We start from the raw sequence: 27,535 nt of genomic DNA, 5'->3' as shown, positions 1-27,535 counted from the left end.
CCGGCATCCCATGCATGAGTCCCTTCCCCTGAGGAAGGCAGGACAGGAGCTGCTGGAGGGACTGGGGATTTGAGCTACTCACTGTGGCCCCAGGAGGTGGAACCAGGACCAACACAGGGCGGAGACTGCGGCTTCACGTGTGAAATTCAAGCTAAAAAGGCACAGATGTGCCACAGAGGTAGTGAGCTCCCTGCAAGTGAAAGTGTGTACCTCCAGGCTAGATAACACTAAGGATGCCAGAAACACACCCAAACAGGTGTAAATGAAGTGACCGCCAAGGTTCCTTTTCAACCTGTGTTTTTCAGGATTCAGAGGTTCAAAGGCAAAAGTAGTGAATTTTCCCAACATGTGTGTCTGGCCCCCTGGCTGGCCAGTGTCTCCCTAAGGGGCACAGGGCATCTGCAGGGGCTCTCCTGGGCACTGAGAACTCGTGCACTGCTTGTTGCTCCCCAGACACTCCAACACTCTCTGTGGCCTCCACCCCAGAGACAGAAGCCTGCCTCCTCTTTCCACCTCTCCACGTCTGGGCACCTGCTTCACCTCCCTCCCCTTCTCCCTGGGGACCCTCGGGAATGGATGATTGTCTCTCCTCTCTCCAGGTTGAAAACTGCAGCCCTAGGGGGTGAGGGACAAAGCCATATCTCTTGTTTAGGAACCAGATATATAATGTATGTTGCTGGTGGCTCCAAGATTCTGCAGCCTCCAGGCCAAGGGGGTCCCCCTGCCTAGTCTCCCAGCCTGAATGTCGTGGCCATACCACCCAGCTGCCCTCTCTGGCCATGCCCGGCTCCCTAACCAAGCCCAGATGGCCATCACTCTGCCTTCAGGCAGGTAAAATTCAGTCCAACAGGAGTTAGGTGAACAGTATGTTTTATTTAATTGGGATCAACAGAAGAGATAAACCTCACAGCAGGATAGGGAATGACAATACTGCAAAAAATAATTCATGCCCAGGTAACGAAAGGGCAAATTTCAATTACAGAGAAAACAGGGGGAGAAAGTTTCCAAGCACCTCCAAGGAGGCGGGCAGTGAAGAGCCTGCAAAGCCTAGAGCGTGGGCCCAAGATGGTCTAGAAAGCAAGGCGATCGAGTGGACCAAACATCCGTTCCTCTCTCTCTCCTTGTCACAGACAAACAGGCCTATGTGTGCAGGGCTGGATGGGCGGTGGGACCTGAGTCCTGACAGGTAGGTGTGGGGGCCACAAGGGATCTGTCAGGGCCACTGGGCAAGTTCCCAACCTGCCAGGCACAGTCTCAAAAGAATGCTGTCCCCAAAAAGGCTGAGCGGTGACTCATTCCTATAATCCCAGCACTTTGGGAGGCTGAGGCGGGAGGATCACCTGAGGCTGGGAGTTTGAGACCAGCCTGGCCAACGTGAAGAAACCCTGTTTCTACTAAAAATACAAAAATTAGCCAGGCATGGTGGCGCATGCCTGTAATCCCAGCTACTCGGCAGGCTGAGGCAGGAGAATTGCTTGAGCTCCAGAGGCAGAGGTTGGTCCGTCTCAAAAAAAAAAAAAAAAAAGAATGCTGTCCCGGCTAGGAGATAGAATAAATGTTCACAAACATTCTAATCCTAATAATGGTCATCGGATCACTCAACAAGTCCTTAGTGCCCCAGCTGCCCATGCCCCCAGCCCCACCAGCCCTGATAGAACCCTGGTCTTGTACCCCGCCCTAGCCTTAGGCAATCCAATCTCACTTCTCACACTAGGGCAAGGCAAACCCCCCACACACACGCCTTTTGAGAAAATGGCCTCATCTTCTAAGCCTGTTTCTCATGCCTACCCTGGAAGTTGGAGGCTGGCCTGGATGACAGCCTGGAGGGGGGAGCTACAGATCCGTAACGTACCATCACTTGGGTACCAACTATCAATGAAAAGTTCATGGTGGTGACAGCCAGACAACCATGTGTATGTACTTAATGCCACTGAAACATGGTTAAAATGGGCCATGCATGGTGGCTCATGCCTATAATCCCAGCACTTTGGGAGGCCAAGGCAGGAGGATTCCCTGATGCCAGACCTTCGAGACCAGCCTGGGCAACATAGCAAGACCCCATCTCTACAAATGATAAAATTAAGAAATTAGCCAGGTGAGGTGGTGCATGCCTGTAGTCCTAGCTGTTTGGGAGGCTGAGGGGGGAGGACTGCTTGAGCCCAGGAGTTCAAGGCTGCAGTGAACTATGATCCCGTCACTGCACTCCAGCCTGGGGGACAGAGCAAGATCCTGTCTGCAGAAAAGGAAAAAAAAATGGTTAAGATGGTAAATTCTAAGTTATGTATATTTTATCAAAATGTTTAAAAGCAGGAATTGAAGGATGAAGAGTTCTAAGCCCCTCCTCAGAGCAACCAGGTGAGCATCTGCAGGACCTGGTCCCAGGAATATGCAATTTAACCAGCTTTATTGTAGGTGATGGTGACAGGTATGACAGCTGGGGATCCACTCATCTGTATGAAGCCGCCCTCTCCCCAGACCAAGGCTCCCCAGCATAATGCCTTGAATTACCTCAATAAATACTTCTTCTGCAAATGAATATTCAAAAAAATGAGTTCTCCAAGGTTCCTAGCCCAAGCAAATATTTTGCCGTATGTGTCCTCGCTCCAAAATGAACCCTCAAGAAGCACGAGCACTGCCCAAGCCTCTCTCTCTCCCAGCCCCTAGTCCCTGCTCCGAAGGTGATGTCAGCCCCAGCATCCCCGTTATCCGGGAGAAGAAAATTGCTGTTAAATTAGCACATCCACAGAGCCCCATTTTATATCCCAATTCAGAAGATGACATGAACATCTGCTTTCACTTCAAGACATTAATTTTCAATTATTGGAGAAAAACAAAATTAGTCCTGACAAATTGCTGGTGAACACAGGCTCTTGTCTGGTGGTTCATAATAATAACTTTGGGGGCCCACAATTAGTGTCTCGGACAGAGTTTCCTGATGGATCCCTGTCATCTGGAGGCAGTGGCAGCAGGGCAGCTCCTCACACCGTGGTGTGTCGGGCAGAAGGATGCTCCAACAACCCGCAGCTCCAAGGTCACTGCCTCTCAGATGACCAGGTTTAGAGAACTAAGGAATTAGGGCTTCCTCTCTCTGGGGAAGACGGGGAAGGACAGAAGATGGGGGGGGGGCAGGCATCTAAAAAATATCTGCCTTAACCATTTTCAGCGTTGAATATTTTCAAGGTTTTCTCCTCCTGTTCAGTAGCAAGATTTTGCACACTTAGATGGGAATGCAAATCACTCTTGAGTCCTTACAGGGCACACTGGGATCGCCTGATAAGATCGCCTTATGATTGGAGTTTGCCATCTGCAATGGGAGAAGGACAGATGACACAGTTTTTTTAAGAGACCCCTTCTACCCTTCTACATGATGTCATTCAGGATCCCAAATCCAGAACTCAATGGCTCCAGCCTCTGATATACGAATGCCTATAAATATTTTGTAAGAAAAAACTGTGTGCCAGGGTCCCACCGACCCAGAAACTGGTTCAGCCCGGGTTGTAATCTCCAGAAACACGAGAAAGAAAGAAAACTCTGAGTTTGCCAACCTCAATGACCCCAAATCCAGAGAACAACCCACTTGATAAGAGATTATCAACACTGTAATCTCATTTGATGGGTTTTTATGTATCTTGGCTGCTTTAGTCACTATATCAATAAGAAGCCACTGAAATGTGAATGAGTTGACGAATTCAGAGATAATGATGTGGCCGCCTTTGAATTTGACTTGTCACAATTGAAACCAGAGTGTGTTTGCCTAGCTAAGATGTTCAGACTCTTGAGGGGAGTAAGGCAAGAGGGAGGGGAGGTAAACAGAGGGAGGCAGGTTAAAAAAGACAAAAAGAAAACAAAACAACAACCACAACAACAAAGGGAAATTATATCTTTAAAAAGAGAATGAAAGACATTGCTACTTCCAAAGTCAACTCGGTAACTGAGCTCCGACATTGTGTAATTGACTTTGCAAGTAGAACAACAGCAACGTAACAAAGAAAATGTCAGTGTTTTCACAGCACCAATCTATAACGCTGGGAGGCCGTCCCGCTGTCAGCCAGGGCTGACAATACAATAGCTTTCAAAGGGATATTACCATCATGCTTTTATTCCTGACATCAATCAAGACAAAGAGAATCCTTTTCACAAGACATTAAAAATCAAACCTTTGTACAAGAAGATAGGTAAAACAGCATTCTCCTTAAAGACAGCCACATGGAGCAATCAGCTAATTGGCGCTCCTTGAAAGAGGTAAAGTATTTTTATTTACTGAGTGCACAACCCCAATCGTTGGCTGCCGCCAATCCTGGCAGGTATGCTGTGAGTCAAAAGTTTCCATTAGCAATTCTCCAGTCACTTCACCCTGCCTCTCCCACAGTAGGCTGAGGGAGCTGACAGGCAGCCCCAAAAACTTCAAGCGGGATGCAACCAATCCAGGCTTAATTCATCCATTTGGGGTGGGAAACTTCTCTGATCACCCACTAACGTGTCTATGCACAAGACGCTCTTGCAAGCTGACGGGAATTTGCAGAAATTGTCAAATTCTCCAGTGTATCAGAGTTTTCCTGGCTACCCAAATAATGGGGACCCCACTAACGGTTTTCAAGGTATTCTACTGTAGTCACCCTAGATTCACAGATATGAAGAAACCCTGATACCTTCTACAAATGTTTTCAAGACATGAAGACAATACTCTCTGCAAACACCAGTGCACCGTGGAGAAGGCTGGGCTTTGCTTCAGCCAGTGTCCGGGAAAGGCAAGTCCATCCTAACCTATGCCAAACAAAGAGTGAACTAAACCCACCCACCACCATGGAAAAACAATGGGGCCATCAGGAAATCTAGCCACCCTCAGCCTGCTTACTTTCAAGAGTTTCAGATGCCTGCATGTCAGAAGTTGTTGACACTTACAGAAAACTGCAAGTCCAGAAGCAGGAAGTTAGAGAGCCTCACGTTTGAAAGAGGTCATTTCCTAGACACTTTCCAAGCCACTGACATCTTACAGCCTTTCAACCTTCCAAGACGCCATGTTCCCACATCCAGTCCAGGCTTGACAGAGCCACTGGTCCAGGTGGTCACAAGTATCAGGCCATTGTTGAGGAGGAGTGGGAGCAAGAACTCTCTCTGCAGGAGGGCTCTCGGGAACTCAGAGCCCAAGGTATTCTGTGACTTGCCCCTTTGTTACCCTACAGACCACTTGCCACAAATATGCAACCCAGCCCAGTCACTCAAAGACAGAGACGCTCAGCATCTGCGGCAGAAATGGATGTTTTTACTTTTCAGCTATAACAGGATACCGTTGTTGACTTTTAAACAGAATCTGAACAACAGGTGCCATTCACTTCACTACGGAATGGACAGAAATTTTAAAAGAACATGGAACTGGTCCCACCACTGCCTTGAAGAAGCACATACTCTCACCACCACCACCTAAATCAGCCTTTTTCAAAGAGCCAGGCAGCACGTCTGCATCATCAGCCTCAGTGGTAAGTTCCTTTCGTTTACACATCCAAATGAACAGTTAAGAGAAATCAATGCATCTAATTGCCAGACTATTAAATCCTACATCAGGGGAAGAATTCCACAGCCACTAGCTTAAGAGTTGGCTACCGATACAGCAATTATTGCAACTTTCTATTAGGCTGAACCAGATTCCCAGCCTTTCGTCTCCAGCTAGGAACACTGTACTCAAGTGCTCCAGTTTCCTGCCTTCCTGGTCCCCCCTCCTCCTCTTCTGTTAACACACTGTAGCATGCCACAACACTGCCAGGGCTGGCTGCTTCTTCTGAATTACTTTATGACTGTAAAGTCACCGGCATTTTGCACCTTTCATTATGAATGCACGCTAGGCACCTTATGGTTAACCGTTTAGCAGGATTCTCCTGCCAGAGGCACATAGTTATCTTATTTTATTGCTTATTAAGTTTTTGCAAGGAAACAGGTGTAAGAATCTAAACAGCAATTACTAGACATAAAGAATGAAACAGGTCCTTCCAAAGCTGGGAATTGATAACTTAATTGAGGAGGGGGGATTAAACATTAGGATTAAATGTTAGCTACCCCACTCCACATAGAAAGCTAAAGACCCTATAAAGGATTTGTTTTGCCCTTCCTGCAAGATCAGGCACATTTAGCCAAACAAATCTCGACAATTTACACTTGTATGTGGTCTCAGCTGAATCAAGAAACCTGTAACCTCAGAACGCCTCTATTTATTACATCTCAATTATTTCCATGGAAACACTCGCAATGTTCCCAAGTCCCTAGACCACCAAATTTATAAGATGGACTTTGAGGAGCTACACGCTGGCAGAAGAAGACAAAGAAGGGGAGGGGAGTGCAGAGGAGTCACTGAGGGAATTTTGGGATGTTGGGGTTGGGGGGGGCGCATGGACATAGCCTGAGCGCTAATTAATATTAAGAACTGTAATTAACAGGTAGTTGCCAGACAGAGAAAATTGACAGTATTAAAATTATTCAAAAGTTTTAAGCTAAGGCAAGGGAAAACATGTACGAGTTTTCCCTATAAATGAAGAGGCTATTGCATGGGTCTAAGAAAGCCATGGGGTGAAAGGGGACAAGGCCTCCTTAATGTTGAGTGACAGAGAGAACTGCAGAGGTAATCGTTACCAAACCACCTGATATCATCAGCCGAAATAACATCAGTGAGCATGATGAGAACAGCCCGGGAGAATGAGGCCAAAATTATCAAAGGGAACAGATCGCTGCAACCACCACACCGCACCACACCTCACCACCAGGAAACAAAAAAGGGGAGAAGGCTGTAGGGAGGGAAAATCGGTCAGAAAAATGTGACTTTGTAACACTCCAGGCTTTATGGGTTTAGGTTTTTGTTTGTTTTGTTTTGTTTTTTTTAATAAATTACATGGCTTTTGAAAACCAACGAGGCTAGTCTCTCCGCTGCCCTGATGCCCCAACCCCCTTCTCTATTTACCAGGTGTCCTCCCTGTGAGCTGGGTTTTCCAAAGAAGGACAAACACACCGAGGGGACAAGTGACCCCACTCCAGAAGGGAAGTTGTGTCCGTGAGTGGGAAGTGAGACCACCCAGCCCCCAGAGGCCTCTTTTCTTTTCAAAGCTGCAATGCCTGTGCTTTCACACTTTCTAATCATCCATTCGAAATTGTTATACTTCTGTCTTTCCTTCCTGCTATGGGCTTTCACATTTCCGAGATCAATTACAAATTACAGTCAAGCGACTTTCACAGCAGAATGCTCGGGGCTGGGGAAGTCCACTATGCCTCTACATTAGCCCTGACACACAGCAGTGGAGGCAAAATAAAATGAAATAAAATGTAAAAGACGCCGCTCTTCCTTAAGAAGTACCTTCAAGCATCTTTAAAGGTGAAGACCTTGTCGTTTCAAACACTTGGTATGGAGCTGTCCACACTCATGCACACACTTTTGAATATTGCTTGAGAGAAAGGGGGGGCGGTGCTTGAACAGCAATAAATCCCTCGCCTTCTGGAACTCCTATCCAACCAAATTATCTTCTCTCTTAATTCCTCCCTAGATAAGTGGCCACATCTCCACCCTCTTCACCCCAGTAAACAGAATAAAAGGTAAAATGGTGAGAGACAAGGGTTGTACCTGCTTTTGGAAAATGCAGAAAGCCATGAGGAGAGTCAGGGGGTCTCCAACTCCTCGGACAGAAAGGCTCTGTGTGGCTATTTACAACACCGAGTCTCGAAATGCCTCCACTGGTCTCCTATCCACCTTGCTGTCTTTCCGCCATCAACCTGCTTGAACTGTCTGCTACACATACACACATATACATTTAAGAGAGGCATTCACTAAAAATCATTTCAAGGCTCATTTCATGAAAGGCTGAAGACCAATTCTTGAGTCTTTCTCAGAGATCCACAGAGTGGTTTTAGAACTCGGTTCAAGCAACTCTGAAACACCCACCCATCTGTTCACTGCAAACTGCTCTCCCTTTGCTTTCTGGGTCTCGCCTTCTAACATTAGGAGGTTTGGAGAAATGGATTGGAGGTCTAGGTAAGCAAGCTTTGCATCTTGATGGAAAAATCGGCTTCTAAGGTTTAACTCAAAATCAACTGCCTGAGTTAAATAAAACTGTTTTTCCAACCAGAAATTCCAATTCCACATTTTCTTCTGGGTCGCCTCTTAAGTGGCTCTTGAAGGAGTGAGCAGTGAGCCAGGGAAAGAGAAAAGAAATCCAGTATTATTTCAAGCCGCACAGCCCTTCTATCAGCGAAAGAGAAACATCCACCCTTCTTTCCTGTCCTCTTCTGGGAGTCTCTCTTTTGGTTTCCCTGTCTCCCAATCAGAACACCCTCTGAACCTCCAGGTCTGTGGAGCAGGCCAGGTCGTCCGGGATTAGACCAGCCAGGGTGAGGGAAACAAAACCAACTTCTCTCAAGGAAAAGCGGGAGTGGGAGCGGGCAGGGTGCTCCGTCTGGACTCGGTTGGGAGGGTCTCTGCTGGGCATGGGGCAGTCCCTACAGGGACTTCAGGAGGGCAGCGCTGACGGGTGTCTCAAGATTTTCCTTGTCAGATTCAGTTCCAGCCATTCCAGCCAGGCGCAAGGCTGGCAGGAAGGGAGCGGGGCCCCAGCGCCTTCCCGCGCAGGCCTTCAGGAAATGAACTTTTCAGAGCAGAACTGGGCTCAGGCCAGAGGTCATCAGGGGAGCTGGGAGAAGACAAGGGCCTGGGGGCTTTTGGCTCCGTAGACTTAGCCGCTCTAATCGTCCCACTCCCACTCCTCGATCGTCTCCCATCGCGGCAGGGCGCCCGGGCATCCAACCGAGGGGCAGGAATCGGGACAAAGCAGCAGGCAAGGCCTGGAAAGGCCAGCAGTGGGGAGAGGAGGCCAGGGGAGGGGCTCGGCGGCCAGCGCGCGGCCTTTCCCCGGAGCCTCTACTCTCCAGGGATCCCCTCGAGACGGGGGTCCTCGGTGGAAAGAGAAAGCAAAACGCGGGGACGAAGGGGTGGGTGTGTGTATCTACACATCTGCAGCTCCCACAAACGCGCGCACCCCGGGGACCCGGCACAGGAAGCCGGTCTGGACGTTGAGGGTGCCGGTGCCCGGGGTCAGATCCGGGGCGCCCTCCGCCGAGAGGCGCGCACCGCGGCCGCTGCGTTCCCCTGGGGACCAGCGTCCCGCCGGCGCGGCGCAGACAATGAACTCCTGGCGAAGGCTCCCTGCCCGGTGGGCCTCGGTGGAGGAGGCAGGAAGTGCAGGGGCCCGGGCCCGGAGCGCGGCCTGGGCAGGGGGCGGGAGGGGGCGACTGGCGGTCCGGGCGAGGGCGCGACGCCTGGGGCGCGCGCAGGCAGCACCCGCCGCTCTCCGCGTCCTCGAGCGACCAGGCAGGGGTCGAAGAGAGCCAGCAAGGCCCGGGGCCAACGAGGGCGGCCTCGGAGCTGCCGGCCTGCCGGGCGCCCGTCCTCGCCGCCTCTTCCTTCCTCCTGCCGCCCGCCCGCCGCCGCCGAGATTCGCAATCCCCGCCAAGTCGGGCCCGCACCCCTTGATTGGCCACGCGGGCCCGGGGTCCGCACGAAGGGAGCAGCGAGGGCCCCTTGGCGGCTCCCCCAAGCCCGGGTCCACCGCGGGCGACGGCGCCGGGTCCGGGCGGGGAGGGTGCCGCGGCGTACCCCCTCCGCCGCCGCCGCCGCTGCCTCCCGCGCCCGGCTTCCTCCTCCCCCTCCTCCTCCTCCGCCTCCGCCTCCGCCTCCGCCTCCTCCGCCGCCTCCTCCTCTCGGCTCGCTCGCGCGGGTCCCCGGCCGCCCGCCCGCCCGCTCGCCGGTCCCTCCTCCCTAGCTCCCTCCCTCCTCTCTCGCTCGCGCCTCCGCCGGGCCTCGCTCGCTCACCTTTCACCGAACGCGGCTTCGCCTGCTTCCGCCTGGACATGTCCGGGGCTCCGAGCGCTCCGTCGCCCTCCGCAGCCGGCTCCCCCCGCCGCCCCCCGCCGCCCTGGGCAGCCCTTCTCCCCCTTCTCCTCTCCCTGTCTCTTGGAAACTTTTTTTTTTGCAGCCGGGTCGGCGGCTGTGGGGAGCGGACCGCAGGTCCGCGGCGGCCTCCCTTGGGGGGCCGGCCCCGGCCGGCCGAGGCCGCTCGAGGGCGGGGGGAGGCTCGGGGGGCGCGCCGGGGCCCTGCCTGTTGCAATGCGGCAGCTGGGGGCTCCCAGTCCAAGCGGCGGTCCCAGCGGCGCGGGGAGTCCGGAGGCCACTCGGCCGAGCCGAGTTATGCAAAAAAAAAAAAAAAAAAAAAAAAAAAAAAAAGCCGCCCCCCTCCTCCTCCCAACCCCCCGCCGGCCCCCGGCCCCTGCGGCCCCCTCCTTCCCTCCCCCACCCTACCGCCACCCTCACCCTCCTCCTCCTTCTCCTCCTCCTCCGCCCCTTGCCGGATTTTTGTGCAAAGTTTGCAGGCGTCCGGCCACGCAGCCCGGTGCGGAGCTCACAATGAGCCCATCTGAGGAGGGGGAACGGGGCTGAAGTCGAGGGGATCTCAAGGGGGGAGGAGACCGGGAGGCGGTCGGGAGCGCGGAAGCTCAGTACCCCCCGAAAAAAAAAAAAGCCTTCAAATTATCCCCTGCCGCACAAAAATAATAAAAATAATAATAAATATTAATGGCTCAAAAATGCCCAAGCGCCTGGTTTGAAGATTATGATGGATGGGGGGCGGGGGTCCCTCAACTCAGGCTACTTGGGAGTGGAGGCTCGAAACGGCCGCAGTGGCTCGGAAGCCGCGGCTCGGGGCCCCTGGCTCACGCCCCCTTCTCTGGCTCTCGGCTCGGTGCGGCGCCGGCCCCCCGGAGGAGGAAGGGGCGCGCGGGGGCGCTCAGGCGGCGGCCAGTAGGCGCGCCCGTGCCCCGGGCATCGCTCAGCCCGTGCGCCGGGCCGCCGCTGCCTGCCCTCGGGCTGCGGTGCTCAGCGCGAGGCGCGCAGCCGATCCCCAGGCCGGTGCCAAGTCGCCGGCCCCGCTAGCTGCCTCCATGGGCCAGGGGCTCGGAGAAGGGGGAGGCGGCGGCCGCGGTGGCGGAGCAGGAGGACGAGCAGGCGGCGGCGGCGGCCGGCCTCCCGTCCTCCCGGGCAGCGGCGGCGGCGGCTGCGCCCCGGCTCCTCCGCGCTCCAGCCGGCGCCGGCCCGCCCGCCAGCCTCCCTCGCGCTCCTGTCTTCTTTGTGGTCGCTGGCTCTCCTCCTCCCGATCCGGCTGCTGGGGCTGCACTGCAGAGACACATAATAAAGCCAGGCTTGGCTGGAAATGTAGCCGGGTCCCAGCAGGAGGATGTGAGGAGCGGAGTCCCGGCGGGGGAGCGCTCTGATCCCGTGGGGCGCCCCGCACTGCTCCGGCTCGGATCAGACGGAGAGAGGGCCAACAGCACCGAGCGATGGACAGCGCTGGAAATACAGCTCCGGCCGCCCGCAAAACCCGGACCGCGGCGGCGGCGGCGGCGGCAGGCACGGCGCGGGCGCGGGCACCGCACCGACACGCGGGGCCGGGGCTCGGGCGCTGGCGGCACCCGGGCGGGAGGAGGGAACAGACTCAGAGCCCACGCGACTGTCAAGCTCGCCAAGACGCATGAGCCTCATAAACTGCAAAAAGTGAGACAACGGGGGAGCAAACCGAGGTGGGCTGCCCTAGCATTGCCACCTTTCGATGTATGCCCCACACACCTGAACTATCCCAGGACCTGGCTCTGCTAAGTTGGCTTTTGCCCACAGGTCGGTGTTCAAAGACCACCCGTGCCCCACACCCAACAAATTATTTCACACTGGGCTAACCCCGTGCGCTCCCTACACCCGCATTTGTAGAATTCTCGCCCCTGGTGCGCACTTCCTCTGTGAGACTGTAAAAAGAACACCTTACCCCGAGACCCTGCAGGAGCACCCCCTCCCCGCGCAGTTGACAGAAGAAATAAACCAGCTCCTACTTTCTGCGAGGTATTGCCCCGCCACCAGGGGGCGCCCCGCGATCCCGCAGCTCCCTAACCGGCCGATACTCCGGTCTTGGAGTAGGCCCGGGAAGGGCTCAGACTTGGGAAAAGCCTTCCCCAGGCGGCTCCACTAAACCGTTCGTCTGGGGCCTCTCCCTCCCCCACTAGCTGCAGGCGGCCAGGTCTCGGGTGGGGAGCGGCCCCGACCTCGCCCCCCTCCCGGGCGAGTGGCGCCACCTCGGGCCGGCGCGCCCTGGAGCCGGGAGAGCAGAGCGGGTGCGCGGCGAGGCGCTGGGGGTTATCAATCTCGCGGATCGATAAGTTACCACTTGGAGAGGGGAAGGCTGCGTCCCCTCGGAGACGAGTTACCCGGGGCAACCTTTCACGGAAAAACCCGCTGCCCGCCGAGATCAGCGCCGGGGCGGGCCGGGCCGCGGCGCCCGCCCCACGCAGGGTGCCCGCGCCCCGCCGCTCCCCAGCCTGCCCGCCAGCCGGGCCCGGCCCCGCTCAGCTCTCTCCGCGGTCCCGCCGGGCCCTGCTCGCCAACCCCGTGCTGGGCTGATTGCCGAGGTAGATGCCACCCCCGCACCCCCGTGGCTGGGGAGCGCGAGCTGGAGGATGCGGAGAGGCCTAAGGCGGGGGGTGGGGGAGGGGGAGGGCAGGCGCGAGCGTCCTAGGCTGTCTCAGAGGTAGAGTCGGGTGACGGGCGAAACGCGACGCCGAGGTGGACACCCTGACAGCGGGAGCCGGCGAGCGAGGCTCCCCGGAGGGGCCGGGGCCAGGACGGAGACCTAACTAGATCTAACTAGACCCAAGCCCTGAGGGCCGCCCCTCCCCGGGTTAGCGCTGCCATCCCCAAGCCACTGCCCTCCCCAGCTCGTGCGTCCGAGAGTGTCCAACATCTCGGCCTCCCAGGAGGGAATGGGAGCCGCCCCTCGCTGCCCAGGGACGGACGAGGTTAGGCTGAACCAGGGGTGCCAAGGGCCGAGGCGAGGGCAGGGGCCGCGAGGCGCCTGGGAAGGAGCCAGGAAGGAGGGACAGAATCAGCCGCTCCCCCCACCCCCGCCGGCGCCTGGGATCGAGGCCCGCGGAGAGAGGCTGACAGGCGGCAGATGGCACACGCTGGGGGAGGGGGGCGATTGGCCTCGGCTCCGGGGTGCCCCCGCCGCGGGCTGCCTCTCCTAGGGGGAGGGGGCGGGGAATGGCCCCCAGCTCGCCCGCCCAGGCTCTCTGGGGGGCTGGAGACTGCGGATCCTGCCCAGCCGGGAGCCTGGAGAGTGCGGGGGCGGAGCAAAGGAGCGCGGTGGGAAATGGGTGTGCTGGACTAGAGAGGAGGCCATCGGCGGGGAGGGGTAGTTGGGGTCCCACGGGGCTGCCCTTTTCCACTCCTAGCGGTCTGCTGAAGGCTGAGGACGGAGGTGGGGGGCAACAGCATGGGGGGCCCGCAGTAGCCCATCCTGACCTAATCCGCAAGGACTCGATCCTGGAGCCGCGCACAAAGTTTTCCGGGCCCCCTCCCACGAGTTGTCTGCATGCACGTCCGCGTCCCGACGCTCCCTCCTCCCCCGCCAAGTTCGGCGTCTCCCAGCTCAGCGGCAGTCAGGGTGCGGAGGGAGCCCGACCTCGTGTCCGCCTCGGCCCAGCCGGCTTCCTCTAAAGCTTGTTTCATTTTTAACTCCTTCCAGAAAAATGTTGTTTTAAGGAAAACCTCAAAGGAACAAAAAGCCAATAGTGTCTTCCTTATTTGCAACCCCCACCCCCACCGCTGAGCTCGGACTGCAAGGGCCTCAGGGGGAACGGGTGACACCCGGGCCTTGCCAACCACGGGTGACCTTGGACCAGAAAGGGGTCATTTTCAGGTGATGTTTTATACCCCCCACCTGCCTACTTCTGGCAGGGAATAGGGGGTCTGGGCCCCTCTTCTCTGAGAAGGGCCCCCGCTGGCCTCTCCTTCTTCTTTGGAAAGTGAACGGCTGCTTCTGCCCAGCTCAGAGAAATGGCTGTGGAAACCCACCGTAAGCTGTAAGGAGTAGGAGCCACCATCATAAATGCAAGAGAAATCCCAAATTGACGTGTTTGAGAACAAGTAAGACTTTGCCCACACAAAGGTGCATCTTCCTTCAAAGTCATAACTTGACTGGAAAAGGGGAAACTTCTTGCCTAAGATGGTGCCTTCTCCAACCATTTCTGGATGCTCCTTAAGGATGTTTTTCTTAGATGTGCAGCAGCTGAGGCTTCTTCCTTGAATTTTCAAGAGGGAAGCGTTATTTTGAGCAGTCTGGTGAATGCCTGAAGTTCTGGTGGGCTACAAAACCGGGATAGGACAATGAAGAAAACAAGTCAGGGTTCCCTTTGTGGCCTCTGACCTACAATCCCTGCAGAGCTCCCGGAGCTGCTCAAAGAGATGCTGTGCAATAAGTGACCAAATAATGTCCACCTTTGGTCGGGCACCATGGCTCACACCTGTAATCCCAGCACTTTGAGAGGCTGAGATGGGCAGATCACCTTCTGGAGAGGCCCTGGCTTATGCTTGTAATCCCAGCACTTCGGGAGGCTGAGGCAGGTGGATCACCTGAGGTCATGGGTTTGAGACAGGGCAACATGGTGAAACCCTGTCTTTACTAAAAAAAAAAAAAAAAAAAAAAAAAAAAAAAAAAAAATTAGCTGGGCATGGTGGCATGTGCCTGTAGTCCCAGCTACTCGGGAGGCTGAGGGACAACAATCGCTTGAACCTGAGAGACTAAGCTTGCAATGAGCTGAGATCATGTCACTGTACTCGAGCCTGGGTGACAAAGCAAGACTCCATCTCAAAACGAAAAAAAAGAGAAAGAAGAGAGAGAGAGAGAGAGAGAAAAGAAGAAAGAAAAAGAAAAAAGAAAGAAAGGAGAAAGAAATAAATGCCCACCTTTTCCCCTTCCATGCACACACATTACTTACTTAAAATGACAACAGTCACTTGAATATATACAATTGGCAATGAGTGGTTTTTGTTTACCGATTTATTACTTGAAACTCCCAGTCCCTACTTGGTGGGGGAGGGGGTACACTTGCATCAGTTATGAGGAACAGTCATTTTGGGGAGGGAAGATTTATCCCTCCAGTCTTTCCCTAGACAGGAAGTTCACTGCTTGTTACTGTGTATATTCAACATTTATTTATGATTGTGCACCTACTGTGTACCAATACTGAGGGTAAAACAATGAATGAAAAGGATCACAGTTCCTCCCTGTTGGGGCTTGCTCAATAAATGGCCACACAAGGCCAGTTGTGATGGCACACATTTGTAATCTCAGCACTTTGGGAGGCTGAGGCAGGTGGACCACTTGAGGCCAGGAGTTTCAAACCAGATCAGCCAACATGAAAAAATCCCGTCTCTACTAACAATACAAAAATTAGCCAAGCATGATGATGGGTGCCTATAATCCCAGCTACTTGGGAGGCTGAGGCACAAGAATTGCTTGAGGCCAGGAGGCAGAGGTTGCAGTGAACTGAGATCACACCACTGCACTCCAGCCTGGGCAAGAGAGTGAGACTCTGTCTCAAATAAATAAATAGCCATAATAGTTATTTAGTTATAGTTTTGATTAATCCTGAGAAGAAATTAAAATGTCTTACAAAGAAGCCACAAAACAGTCTCACTGGTGGTCTGGCTAAGACCCTGACAGGAGGAGAAAGGAGCCAAGGTGGGGGATGGAGAATAGAGTTCCCAGCTGTGAACAGTGTGTGTAAAGGGTATGGGGCACAAAGGAGCTGGGGAATTCCAAGCAGGAGTTGTCACAGCTTAGGCAAAGGCTACCAGGGCCAGGCTTAGGGGCCTATTCCATCCGTTTTCCAATCTAGCCTCCCTCACTACCTAGCTGAGGAACCAGAGCAAGGGAGTCTATGCTTCCATTTTTCCATCTGCAAAATGAGAATACAGATACCACGGATCCCATAGGGTGGTCTGAGGGTTTCCCATCCATCAGTGCTGCTTGTCTGGCCACAAGAAAGCAATCATCCAGCCTTCGCTGTCCCCCTCTTACCTTTCTTCTCTCACCTTCACCACCTCCAGGGTCACCCATGTTCATAGAGATGCCGGTCACACAAATGCAGATCCCCTCCTTGCACCAATAAGTTCCTCCTTCTCCCTGTGTTTCCTTGATTCAGACTTGCCCTTGCTTTCTAGAAGCTTTCTAGCTGCTTTAGGTCTATTGAAAAGGTTTTGTGCATTTGTGCTTTATTTTAATGATGCATCTATTTGTGGAATCCAAGTTTCCCCTGAACACCTCTGTCCTTGGAGCTCTAAGGAAGCAACGGCCATGCTCTCTGGTCGAGACTTCCAGGAGATGGCCTGGCAGCACGATCATGAACCAGCAGCCGCCACCAGTCCAGGTCTTCCTCACCTCTTCATTCTCATTTGCAGGGTTCTTCTCACAAGACTTGGTCTTGAAGCTTCTGAGGGTTCAGAAGAGCGGAAGACAAGTTCGAAAAGAGAGTCCTTTTCTCTGCTTTTAGTTCTCAGTCTGGTGTTTTGAGGAGGGAAATCCCTGCAGATGCGCCTAAAATTCCCCAGAGGTCCCCACTGTCCCCCCTCCCCATGACCACAACTCAAAGAGTCCAGCAGTGGGCCCAGACATCTGCCTCTCTGGGGCTCTCTGGGGCTGCAGTAGCATGGTGCCAAAAACAATAAGGCGGGTGTGGGAACCTCCTTGTCGTCTCTGGTTTCTGTTCAGCTGGGAAAGCCATTTCTATTTTATCATCATTATTATAATTATTTAATTCTTCAAGCGTCAGCAGTCTTTGCAGGGAACACCCACAAGGCAGCAAGGAAACCAACTTGGCGGGAGGCTCCCCGTGGACTCATACCCTCAGAAAGCTTGAAACTCCAGGCGCTGGCTCCCGCCCTGAGAGCATCTTACCCAGACCACCTGTAGCTGCCCAGGTGTGCAGCACGCTCGAGCCTGGGATCACTTGACTCAGAGTCACTTGCTGCTTTGTTCTCTTAAAATGCTTCTTTTACAATATTTGTGATTTGCTTTACAATTTTTTTCAGTATGATTTTTGTAAATTTCAAGACTTTTTTTTTTTTTTTTTTTTTGGACAGAGTCTTGCTCTTGTTGCCCAGGCTGGAGTGCAGTAGCACTATCTCAGCTCACTGCAACCTCCACCCGCCAGGCTCAAGCGATTCTCCTGCCTCAGCCTCCTGAGTAGCTGGGATTACAGGCTCCCACCACCATACCCTGCTCATTTTTGTATTTTTAGTAGATACGGGGTTTCACCATGTTGGCCAGACTGGTCTCAAACTCCTGACCTCAAGTGACACCTGCCTCAGCCCCGCAAAGTGCGGGATTACAGGTGTGAGCCACTGCACCTGGAATTTTTAAGAAAATATTTCAAAATTCAGTTTTTTGAATGTGATAGGATGCCAAATTCTTTCAGTTTTACCTAGAAGTGGTCAGGCAAAATGTTCTGTGCATGCAAATTTCATGACTCACACACTTCGGGACTGGTCACAAGTCCTTCCACCATCAGTAGCTCAACCAAGCACCAACCAGTCTAATTAGCAAACTGGACATCCAAAATGTGATAGGTTTAGCACTGGGCTCTCCTTGGTGAAATTAAAAGCTCTCATGTACAGTTTAGCAAATGTGATCTAGAAACACACACCCTCCTGCATGAACAGGGACTATAAAGCCAGAGAGGCTGGGATAAGATGTATCTTTAGGGTGAACCCTCTGCACACATACCTTGATCCTTAAGGGGCCCTGAGTCCTGCCACTGAGTAGGATTTTTGCTGCATGGTGCCCAGTAGGGGACACAAATTCCTGACTGGATATGTGATGAGCATATCTGGAGTGTGCCTTTCATGCTGGGACTAGTCAGAGTCTGGACAGATAGAGAGATGAAACTTCATGGAGCTCACACAAAAGTGGTTGCAGAATCTGTTTTGTCCTTTTTTTTTTTTTTTTTTTTTTTTTTTTGAGACGGAGTTTTGCTCTTGTTGCCCAGGCTGGAGGGCAATGGCACCATCTTGGCTCACCACAACCTCCACCTCCTGGGTTCAAGCGATTCTCCTGCCTCAGCCTCCCGATTAGCTGGAAGTGCAGGAATGCACTGCCACATGCAGCTAATTTTGTATTTTTAGTAGAGATGGGGCTTCTCCATGTTGGTCAGGCTGGTCTCGAACTCCCAGCCTCAGATGATCTACATCTTCGGGCTCCCAAAGTGCTGGGATTACAGGCATGGCCCTTGTTTTGTCCTTAAAATGGTCCTACTTTGCTACTGGACATCTGGGTTTTTTAATTTTTATTCTTTTTTTTTTTTTTTTTTTGAGACAGGTTCACACTCAGTTGTCCAGGCTGTCACAGTGGTGTGATCACTGTAGTCTTGACCTCCCTGGCACAAGCGATCCTCCTACCTCAGCCTCCCGAGTAGCTAGGACCACAGGTAAACACCAACACACCCAGCGAATTTTTGTGGTTTTTGTAGAGACAAGGTTTTGCCATGTTGGCCAGGCTGGTCTCAAACTCCTGGCCTCAAGATATCCGCCCACCTCAGCCTCCCAAAATGCTGGGATTATAGGTGTGAGCCACCGTGCTCAGTCAACATCTGTTTTATAACTGTCAGTGTGCGTGGCAGAATTTGGCCTTCAACGTCACTTGGTAGAGAGGTTATGCGGGAGTAGAAAAGCTTCATCCACCTCTGATCATTATTATCTGCTAAAAAAGGATGAAACTGGCTTAGATCATTTTGGAAGAAAATAAAATCTGGTATTTCTTTCTTTCCTTGTGTGAATACTCCTTGCTCACCATCATGGAAAGAAACTACTAGATGCCCAGGCCTAGGAGAAACACCATGGAGATTTCAGAAGAACATTAGCATGTGTGGTCCTGTGCATGGCAAATATAACGCCCTGAGGCACCCAATGCCTCCAGGCAGGAGGGAGAGAAAGAGGATGATCAGGGTTTCGTCTACACTGCACCTCATTGCATCTCTAGTGCCCTGCAAATGCTCAGAACTTAGGGGCGGCTCCAGGAGAAAGAACATCAATCCATGTGGCATATAGAGGAAGTGCCCAAATACGTCCCTGGGCAATCAGCCATTGTTACATGGTTTTCTGCCAGACAGCAGAGGCTGATTAGAAGGCTTTGAGCCAGGCGTTGATTTTTGCGCCTGTAATCTCAGCTCTTTGGGAGTCCAAGGTGGGCAGATCACTTGAGGTCAGGAGTTCGAGACCAGCCTGGCCAACATGGCGAAACTCCAACCCTACTGAAAATACAAAAATTAGCTGGGTGTGATGGTGCACACCTGTAATCCAAGCCATTCAGGAGGCTGAGGCAGGAGAATCGCTTGAACCCAGGAGGTGGAGGTGGCAGTGAGCTGAGATTGTGCCACTGCACTCTAGCCTGGGTGATAGAGCAAGACTATGTCTCAAAAAGAAAAGAAAAGAAAGTGTTGCCCACCCAACTAGGTCAAACACTCTTTCAGGACAGAGCCCTAGATTTTGCTGTGTACCCCCTTCACACCAGTGTACCCACTGCCTCCCCAGTGAGTGCTGGTGACTGGGGAAGCTGGTAGGACGCTGACCAGAGGTCAGCAGTGGGTTCTAGACACACAGGGGAAAGAGCTGGACAGGTCTGAATTAGAATCCCAGCCTTAACTTGGACAAGACAACCTTACCTATAAAATGAGAGGATAGTGGCACAGGGTGGTTGTAATCCATAAAACAATGTCAACATAGTGACTTGCCTTCATGATATGAAAGGGGCATGGAATCAGCTCATGCTGTAAGACATCTAACCAGCAGCACTTTGCACATAGTAGCTGCTTGATCGATGTTCAGTATAAGTTTTCATTGTGGTTTCTTTTCGGTAATGGGTATGGCTGAGACTCTGCTGAGGCATGGGCTGACAAGGAAGTAAGCTCATTCTCAGGGCCCTGAACTAAGGCTAGAGAAGAGAGCAGGTAAGTAGCTGTTTCTATTTGTTTCCCAGTTCCCCAGATTCCTTCCCTAGGGCCTTCATGTTGTGAGTTTAATCCACGTTAGCTATTGGTTTTTTTGGTTTGGTTTTCTTTGTTTGTTTTGTTTGTGAGACAAAGTCTCACTCTGTCACCCAGGCTGGAGTGCAGTGGCACGATCTCAGCTCACGGCAACCTCCACTTCCGGGGTTCAAGCAATTCTCTGCCTCAGCATCCCAGGTATCTGGGATTACAGAAGCCCACCACCACCCCCAGCTAATGTTTGTATTTTTAGTAGAGACAGGGTTTCACCATCTTGGCCAGGCTGGTCTTAAACTCCTGACCTTGTGATCCACCTGCCTCGGCCTCCCAAAGTGCTGGGATTACAGGCGTGATTTTTTTTTTTTTTTTTTTTTTTTTTTTTTTTTTTGCACAGTCTTGCTCTTTTGCCCAGGCCACAGTGCTATGGCGTGATCTCTGCTCACTGCAACCTCTGCCTCCTGGGTTCAAGCTATTCTCATGTCTCACCCTCCCGAGTAGCTAGGATTACAGGTACCTGCCACTACACCCGGCTAATTTTTGTATTCTTAGTAGAGATGGAGTTTCACCATATTGGCCTGACTGGTCTCAAACTCCTGACCTCAGGTGATCCATATGCCTTGGCCTCCCAAATTGTTGGGATTAGGCAGAGCACACACAACAGCCACTCAATCAGTTTAGGTTTCTGGCCAGGTGTAGTGGCTGATGCCCATAATCTCAGCACTTTGTGAGGCTGATTGCTTGATCCCGGGAGTTTGAGACCAGCCTGGGCAACATAGCCCAGTATCTACAAAAATAAAAACGGCCGGGTGCATATAATCCCAGCACTTTGGGAGGCCAAGGCAGGTGGATCACCTGAGGTCAGGAGTTCAAGACCAGTATGACCAACATGGTAAAACCCTGTCTCTACTAAAAATACAAAAATTAGCTGGGCATGGTGGCAGGTACCTATAATCCCAGCTACTTGGGAGGCTGAGGCAGGAGAATCACTTGAAGCCAGGAGGCAGAGGTTGCAGCGAGTCTAGATAGCATCATTGTACTCCAGCCTGGGTGACAGAGTGAGACTCTGTCTCAAAAATAAATTAATTAATTAAAATTAAATTAGCCGGGTGTTGTGGTGTGTTCCTGTGGTTCCAGCTACTCAGAACCTGGGTGGGAGGATGGCATGAACCAGAAGTTCAAGGCTACAGCAAGTTCTGATTGCTGGGTGACAAAGCCAGACCTTGTCTTTAAACAAAAAAAAGTTTGTTCCCTGGGTGGCCTCGGGCAAACTCTCTCAATGCCTCAGTCTCCCCATTTGTGAAATCCCCTGGTTCTCTGTTTGAATGAAAAAGCACATCTGGGCTTATTCCTATCCTCTGGCCCATCCGGCACCAGGCCAGAGTTCAAAGCTTCAGGGAGCAGAGGAAATTCAGGGAAAAGGCCACCAACAGGAGGTTATGGGGCTTGGGCCCCACTGGGATGGGAGCAGATGGGGCAGGCCTCAGACCTCAGTGGACACAGCCCAGCGCAGCAATTCCCAGGACCGCCGCTGCCTCCTCTGAGCAGCCGGGCCCCATCCTGGCCATGCGCTTTGGGACATGCCAGGGCCTGGCTTCCCAGGGGCCAGAGGGAGCTCCCGCAGGGGACTTCAAAAGCCCAAATGCCTTTCAGAAAGGAACTAAAACTTTCTGCTTAACCAAAGCCTCTGCAGGAGAAGAACAGGCCTAGCCCTTTTCTTTTTAAGTCTCTTTATTTTCCAGCCGGCTGGCCTGGTCATTCTCTTTTTTTCCTATTATAAACGGTCCCAGCTGCAACACACAAGGAAAAAAAAAAAAAACCAACTCCCAGGCCTGGGCAGGGGCCGGTTGCAGCCCAGCCGCCTGGCTGGCCTCCTGCAGCAGACAAAGGCAGCTCTGGCCTCCGGCACCCACTGGGAGAGGCCCTGGAGCCCCCACCCAGAGCCAAGGCCACAGCAGGAGTGAGGGGGAGATTCAGGAAGTTTCTGCCTGCACTCCAAACCCTCTCCTGGCCCTGGGAGCAAAGCCGCCATTTGGCCAAGCCAAGGACTTCTGGAGGGCCTGTTTGTCAAGGGCAGAAAATGAACAATGAGGTCCCGCTTACCAAACAGCAGGATTCTGGGCTTTAGACCTGGAAGGGCCTTATGCGATGATCTCGTCTTGGACTAGAAAGATGGAGAAACTGATGTCTAGCAAGGAACAGACTTGCCCGAGGTCACATTGCCAACAATGGCAGAGCTGGCCTTAAAGCCAATACTCTCAATTCCAAAACCAGATAACAAAGAAATTTTGAAGGAGGGAGGGCAGGTGAGGGAAGTCAACATCCTGAAGTTGCTGGATGTTGGTGGGGAGGCAGGTGTCAAGGTGTCATGGCTTTTAGTCTTGGGTGAGTCCGACATCGGGTTATATGAATGCAGACAGGCTGCTTTGAACTCAGCTCCTCTGCCTCCCAGCAAGTAATTTCATTTCCCTGTGCCTCGGTTTCCTCATCTGTGAAAACTGGTGTATGCTGGTACCTACCTGGGAGGGCTTCTGAGAGGATTGAAGGAGCCAATAGATAAAGCACTTAGAATAGTGCTGAAAAAAGTGACCTCTTACTATCATAAATGCTTTCCTCACCTAAACTGTGTAAATACTTTCTTCACCTAACCTCTGTTTGCAACCTCCAGGGGCCTCCTGATGTGACAGGCACTGGGCACCATCTGGGCAAGGCAGAAAAGTCTCTGGCCTGATGAAACTTCGGGGTGGAGGTGGGGGGGACTAGTTTTATTTACATATTTATTTATTTATTTATTTATTTATTTTTGAGACAGTGTCTTACTCTGTCACCCAGGCTGGAGTGCAATGGTGCGATCTCGGCTTGCTGCAACCTTCGCCTCCCAGGTTCAAGTGATTCTCTTGCCTCAGCCTCCTGAGTCGCTGACACGCTGGCTTGTTAGCCAGAGCCCAACAGGTAGAATCTTCCATTCTCCTGGTAGGAGATTAGCAGGGACCACAAACTCAGCTGTCTCCAGCTGTCTCTAGATCCAAACTGACCAGGCAGGAGGAGGCAAGCAGGCTGGGATCTGTGTGGAGTCAAAGGGAGTGTGTTCCCTGCAAAGACAGGGGGAAGCCACCCTGCAGCGCCCCTTCCAGGCTGTAATCAGGTTTGTAAGTGGGACTGGACCTCAGGCCCACGGTTTGCGACCTCCCCAGCCTAGTGAGTCTGGCTCATTCTCGCTGCCTGCCATTGTGCCGGGGAGGCAGGGGTGGTGCGTGAAGAAGAAGTTGCCCTTGTTCCGGCGCCCTTGCCACCCCAAGCGGCTCTTCAACTTCACACCACCTCTCAGCGCTAAAAATGGAGCGGCCGCGGCCGTGGCCTGCGGCCTGCGAGCTGGGGATTCGGGTCCGCGGACGGAACTGCAGCCAGGTGCCCCACGCTGCGCTTGGCTCCGATGCTCTCGCCACGCCCCTTGCACGGGGAGCGCGGCCCAGGCTCCCGCAGTGGCCCGCAGGGTCGCTACCTCCCGTAGGGCGCCAACCCTCCCTCAAAAAGCCAACAAGCCCGAAAACATACTCTCCTGATCTTCTGCCCTGCGAACCCCATGGACCTCACAAAAACCTTGTCTCGGTCTGAAGGAGGAGGTGGGAGGAAGAGGATCCAGATCCCCTGGGCTGGGGGAAGGACATCCCCCTCCTTTCCACACTTTTCTCCCAGCGCCCCACTTCCAAGGTCCAGCCTGATATCCTGCAGACTGGTCTTCCTACACCGTTTAAGTTCAAGCCCATGATGCAGTCATTATCTCCATTTTTCGTGAGAAAACTGAGTCTCAGAGAAGCCAAATCACTGGTCCAAGGTCACACAGCCCTGAAGGGATAGAGCCAGGATTGAAATCAAGGCAAATCTTCCTCCAAAGTTAGAGATGTTCATCTGCCTAGCCAGTTAATTTCGGTTTCTGCAACTTGCCTGAAGCATAGTTGATGTATTGATTTTAGATAGATGGATGTTTAGATAGACATATAAACAGAAAGATAAAGATGGCATCTGGGAACCACAGACAATTGTATCGGGTGTCAAGTTGACACGGGATCTCCTTCCTCAGAATCTTCATCAACCCCTAAATTCTTTCCTGTTCATGTTTAATTAGAAAAGATGTTGAACATGCAGAAAATAATAATAGTTGATACTCAAGTGCACCTAATAGATGCTAAAATGTTACATTTGTTGGGGTGTGGGGTGGTGGGGTGGAGTGGGTTATTTGATATGGACAGCTGATATTTTCTCAATCTTACTCAAATGTAGCTTCAAGTCAAATCTCCTAGGTTCCCTGTACCCCTCCAACTAGACCTAAACCCATTTAAGAACGCTGCTACAGAAGACATGATTGTATATTTAGAAAACCGCATCATCTCAGCCACAAATCTCCTTAAGCTGATAAGCAACTTCAGCAAAGTATCAGGATACAAAATCAATGTGCAAAAAATCGCAAACATTCCTATACACCAGTAATAGACAGAGAGCCAAATCATGAGTGAACTCCCATTCACAATTGCTACAGAGTGAATAAAATACCTAGGAATACAACTAACAAGGGATGTGAAGGGCCTCTTCAAGGAGAACTACAAACCACTGCTCAAGGAAATAAGAGAGGACACAAACAGATAGAAAAGCTCATGGTTAGGAAGAATCAATATAGTGAAAATGGCCATACTGCCCAAAGCAATTTATAGACTCAGTGCTATCCCCATCAAGCTACCAATGACTTTCTTCCCAGAAGGACACCTTAAACTTTGTATGGAACCAAAAAAAAAAAAAAAAAAAAAAAAAGCCCATGTAGCCAAGACAATCCTAAGCAATAAAAACAAAGCTGGAGGCATCATGCTACCTGACTTCAAATAATATTACAAGGCTACTATACTCAAAAGAGCATGGTACTGGTACCAAAACAGAGATATAGACCAATGGAACAGAACAGAGGCCTCAGAAAGAATGTCACACAACTACAGCCATCTGATCTTTGACAAAGCAGACAAAAAGCCATGGGGAAAGGATTCCCTATTTAATAAAAGGTGTTGGGAAAACTGGCTAGCTATATGCAGAAAGCTGAAACTGGACCCCTTCCTTACACCTTATACAAAAATTACTCTAGATAGATTAAAGATTTAAACATGAGGCCTAACACCATAAAAACTCTAGAAGAAAACCTAGGCAATACCATTCAGGACATAGGCATGGACAAGGACTTCATGTCTAAAACAGAAAAAGCCTGGCAACAAAAGCCAAAATAGACAAATGGGACCTAATTAAACTCCAGAGCTTCTGCACAGCAAAAGAAACTATCAATAGAGTGAACCAGCAACCCATGGAATGGGAAATAATTTTTGCAATCTACCCATCTGACAAAGGGCTAATATCCAGAATCTACAGAGAGCTTAAAAAGGTGTACAAGAAAAAGCAAACAACCCCACCAAAAAGTGGGTGAAGCTCTCAGTCGCCGCTGCCAGCCCAGGCACCGTGTTCTCCCACCGCTCTGCTGCCCCCCTCCTCCACCGGTCCAATGGAAGAAGAAATCGCTATATTCGTCATTGAAAATGGCTCTGGAATGTGCAAAGCTGGCTTTGCTGGGGACGACACCCCTCGAGCCATGATTCCCTCCATCGTCAAATGCTGCCAGCACCAGGGCCTGATGTTGGCATGGGCCAGAAGGACTCCTACGTGGGTGACGAGGCCCAGAGCAAGAGCGGCATCCTGATCCTGAAATACCCTATCAAGCATGGCATTGTCACCAACTGGGACAACATGGAGAAGATCTGGCACCACACCTTCTACAACAAGCTGCGTGTGGCACTGGAGGAGCTCCCATGCTGGTGACCGAGGCCCACGGAACCCCAAGGCCAGCAGAGAGAAGATGACCCAGATCATGTTTGTGACCTTCAACAACCCGGCCGTGTACATGACCATCCAGGCCGTGCAGTCCCTCTACACCTCTGGGTGCACCACTGGCATTGTCATGGACTCTGGAGATGGGGTCACCCACACAGTGCCCATCTGCGAGGGCTATGCCCTCCCTCATGCCATCCTGCATCCAGGCCTGGCTGGCCGGGACTTGACCATCTACCTCATGAAGATCCTCACCAAGCGCGGCTACAGCTTCACCACCACGGCTGAGTGGGAGATCGTGTTCAACTGAGGGAGAAGCTGTGCTACGTGGCCCTGGACTTTGAGCAGGAGATGGCCACCGCCAAGTCCTCCTCCTCCCTGGAGAAGAGCTACGAGCTGCCCAATGACCAGGTCATCACCATCAGCAATGAGCAGTTCCGGTGTCCAGAGGTGCTGTTCCAGCCTTCCTTCCTGGGCATGGAATCTTGGGGCATACATGAGACCACCTTCAACTCCATCATGAAGTGTGACGTGGCCATCCGCCAAGACCTGTACACCTACATGTACTGGCGGCACAACAGTGTACCTGAGGATCACCAACAGGATGCAGAAGATCGCTGCCCTGGCACCCAGCACCATGAAGATCAAGATCATCACACCCCTAAGCACAAGTACACGGTGTGGATCTGTGGCTCCATCCTGGCCTCACTGTTGGCCTTCTAGCAGATGTGGATTAGCAGGCAGGAGTACAGCAGGTCGGGCCCCTCCATCAGCCACCACAAATGCTTCTAAATGGGCTGCGAGCAGATGCCTAGCATTTGCTGCATGCGTTAATTCCAAAGTATAAATTTGCCCCTGGCAAATGCAGACACCCCATGCCAGCTTCATGAAACTGGAAGAAGCCTTCGAAAAGAAATTCATCCTTGAAGCTTGTGTCTGATATCAGCACTGGGTTGCAGAAGTTGTTGTTGATTTGGACCTTCTATTCAAGTTAACTGTTCCCCTTCGTACATACCTTTGATTTCAACCCCTAGTACATGTGCTAGGTCACTTCGTGGCTGAGGTAAGAAGGTACTTGTGGAAGACAAATCCATGGCTTGGTGGGTCTGCGTGGCCAGCAGTCTCTGATCTGTGCAGGGAGTTCACGTGTCAGGGCTGGGATTCCTCTAGAGGCTGCAAGGGCTCCTGAACCAGTGTTTCTGTCCTGCTGATCTGTCGGGGTTGGCAAGTCCAAGCCCTGGGACCCAGTTTCCTTTCTTAGCTGATGTTTTCCTGCCAGAGCACCATGGCTGTTACTTGCCTTGAGTTGGAGGCGGTTTGCATTTACACCAGTAAATGTATTCAACCTTATAATTTATGTAAGGTTTTTTGTATGCAATTCTTGATTCTTTAAAGAGATGGCAACAAATTTTGGTTTTCTACTGTTATGTGGGAACATTAGGCTCCAACAATACATCATTGTGTAAGGAAAAATAAAAGTGCTGCTGTAAGAAAGAAAAAGTGGGCAAAGGACATGAACAGACACTTTTCAAAAGAAGACATTTATGCAGCCAACAAAAATGAAAAAATGCTCATCATCGCTGGTCATTAAAGAAATGCAAATCAAAACCACATGAGATACCATCTCATGTCAGTTAGAATGGCGATCATTAAAAAATCAAGAGACAACAGATGCTGGAGAGGATGTGGAGAAATAAGAACACATTTACACTGTTGGTGGGAGTGTAAATTAGTTCAACCATTGTGGAAGACAGTGTGGCGATTCCTCAAGGACCTAGAAATAGAAATTCCA

At 52.0% G+C, this 27,535-nt stretch overlaps 1 protein-coding gene and 1 pseudogene across 3 annotated transcripts in view; one reads left to right on the top strand and one right to left on the bottom strand.

Annotated features, from left to right (window-relative positions):
- The window catches only part of ZNF423 (zinc finger protein 423), a 363,648-nt gene extending 353,416 nt beyond the window's left edge, over positions 1–10,232 (bottom strand). For all 3 annotated transcript variants that reach the window (XM_074403307.1, XM_039461811.2, XM_074403317.1), the window contains exon 1: positions 9,842–10,232. In XM_074403307.1, coding sequence (XP_074259408.1) covers positions 9,842–9,881 — 40 coding nt within the window. In that variant the 5' untranslated portion in view covers positions 9,882–10,232. The remainder of the gene's footprint in view (positions 1–9,841) is intronic.
- Positions 10,233–25,420: 15,188 nt separating this feature from the next.
- LOC101029824 (actin, cytoplasmic 2-like) lies at positions 25,421–26,535 on the top strand (annotated as a pseudogene).
- The last annotated feature ends 1,000 nt before the right edge of the window (positions 26,536–27,535 follow it).

Source organism: Saimiri boliviensis, chromosome 1 (assembly GCF_048565385.1).
Source record: "Saimiri boliviensis isolate mSaiBol1 chromosome 1, mSaiBol1.pri, whole genome shotgun sequence".
Classification (NCBI taxonomy): domain Eukaryota; kingdom Metazoa; phylum Chordata; class Mammalia; order Primates; family Cebidae; genus Saimiri; species Saimiri boliviensis.
This window is presented reverse-complemented; position numbering and strand designations above follow the sequence as displayed.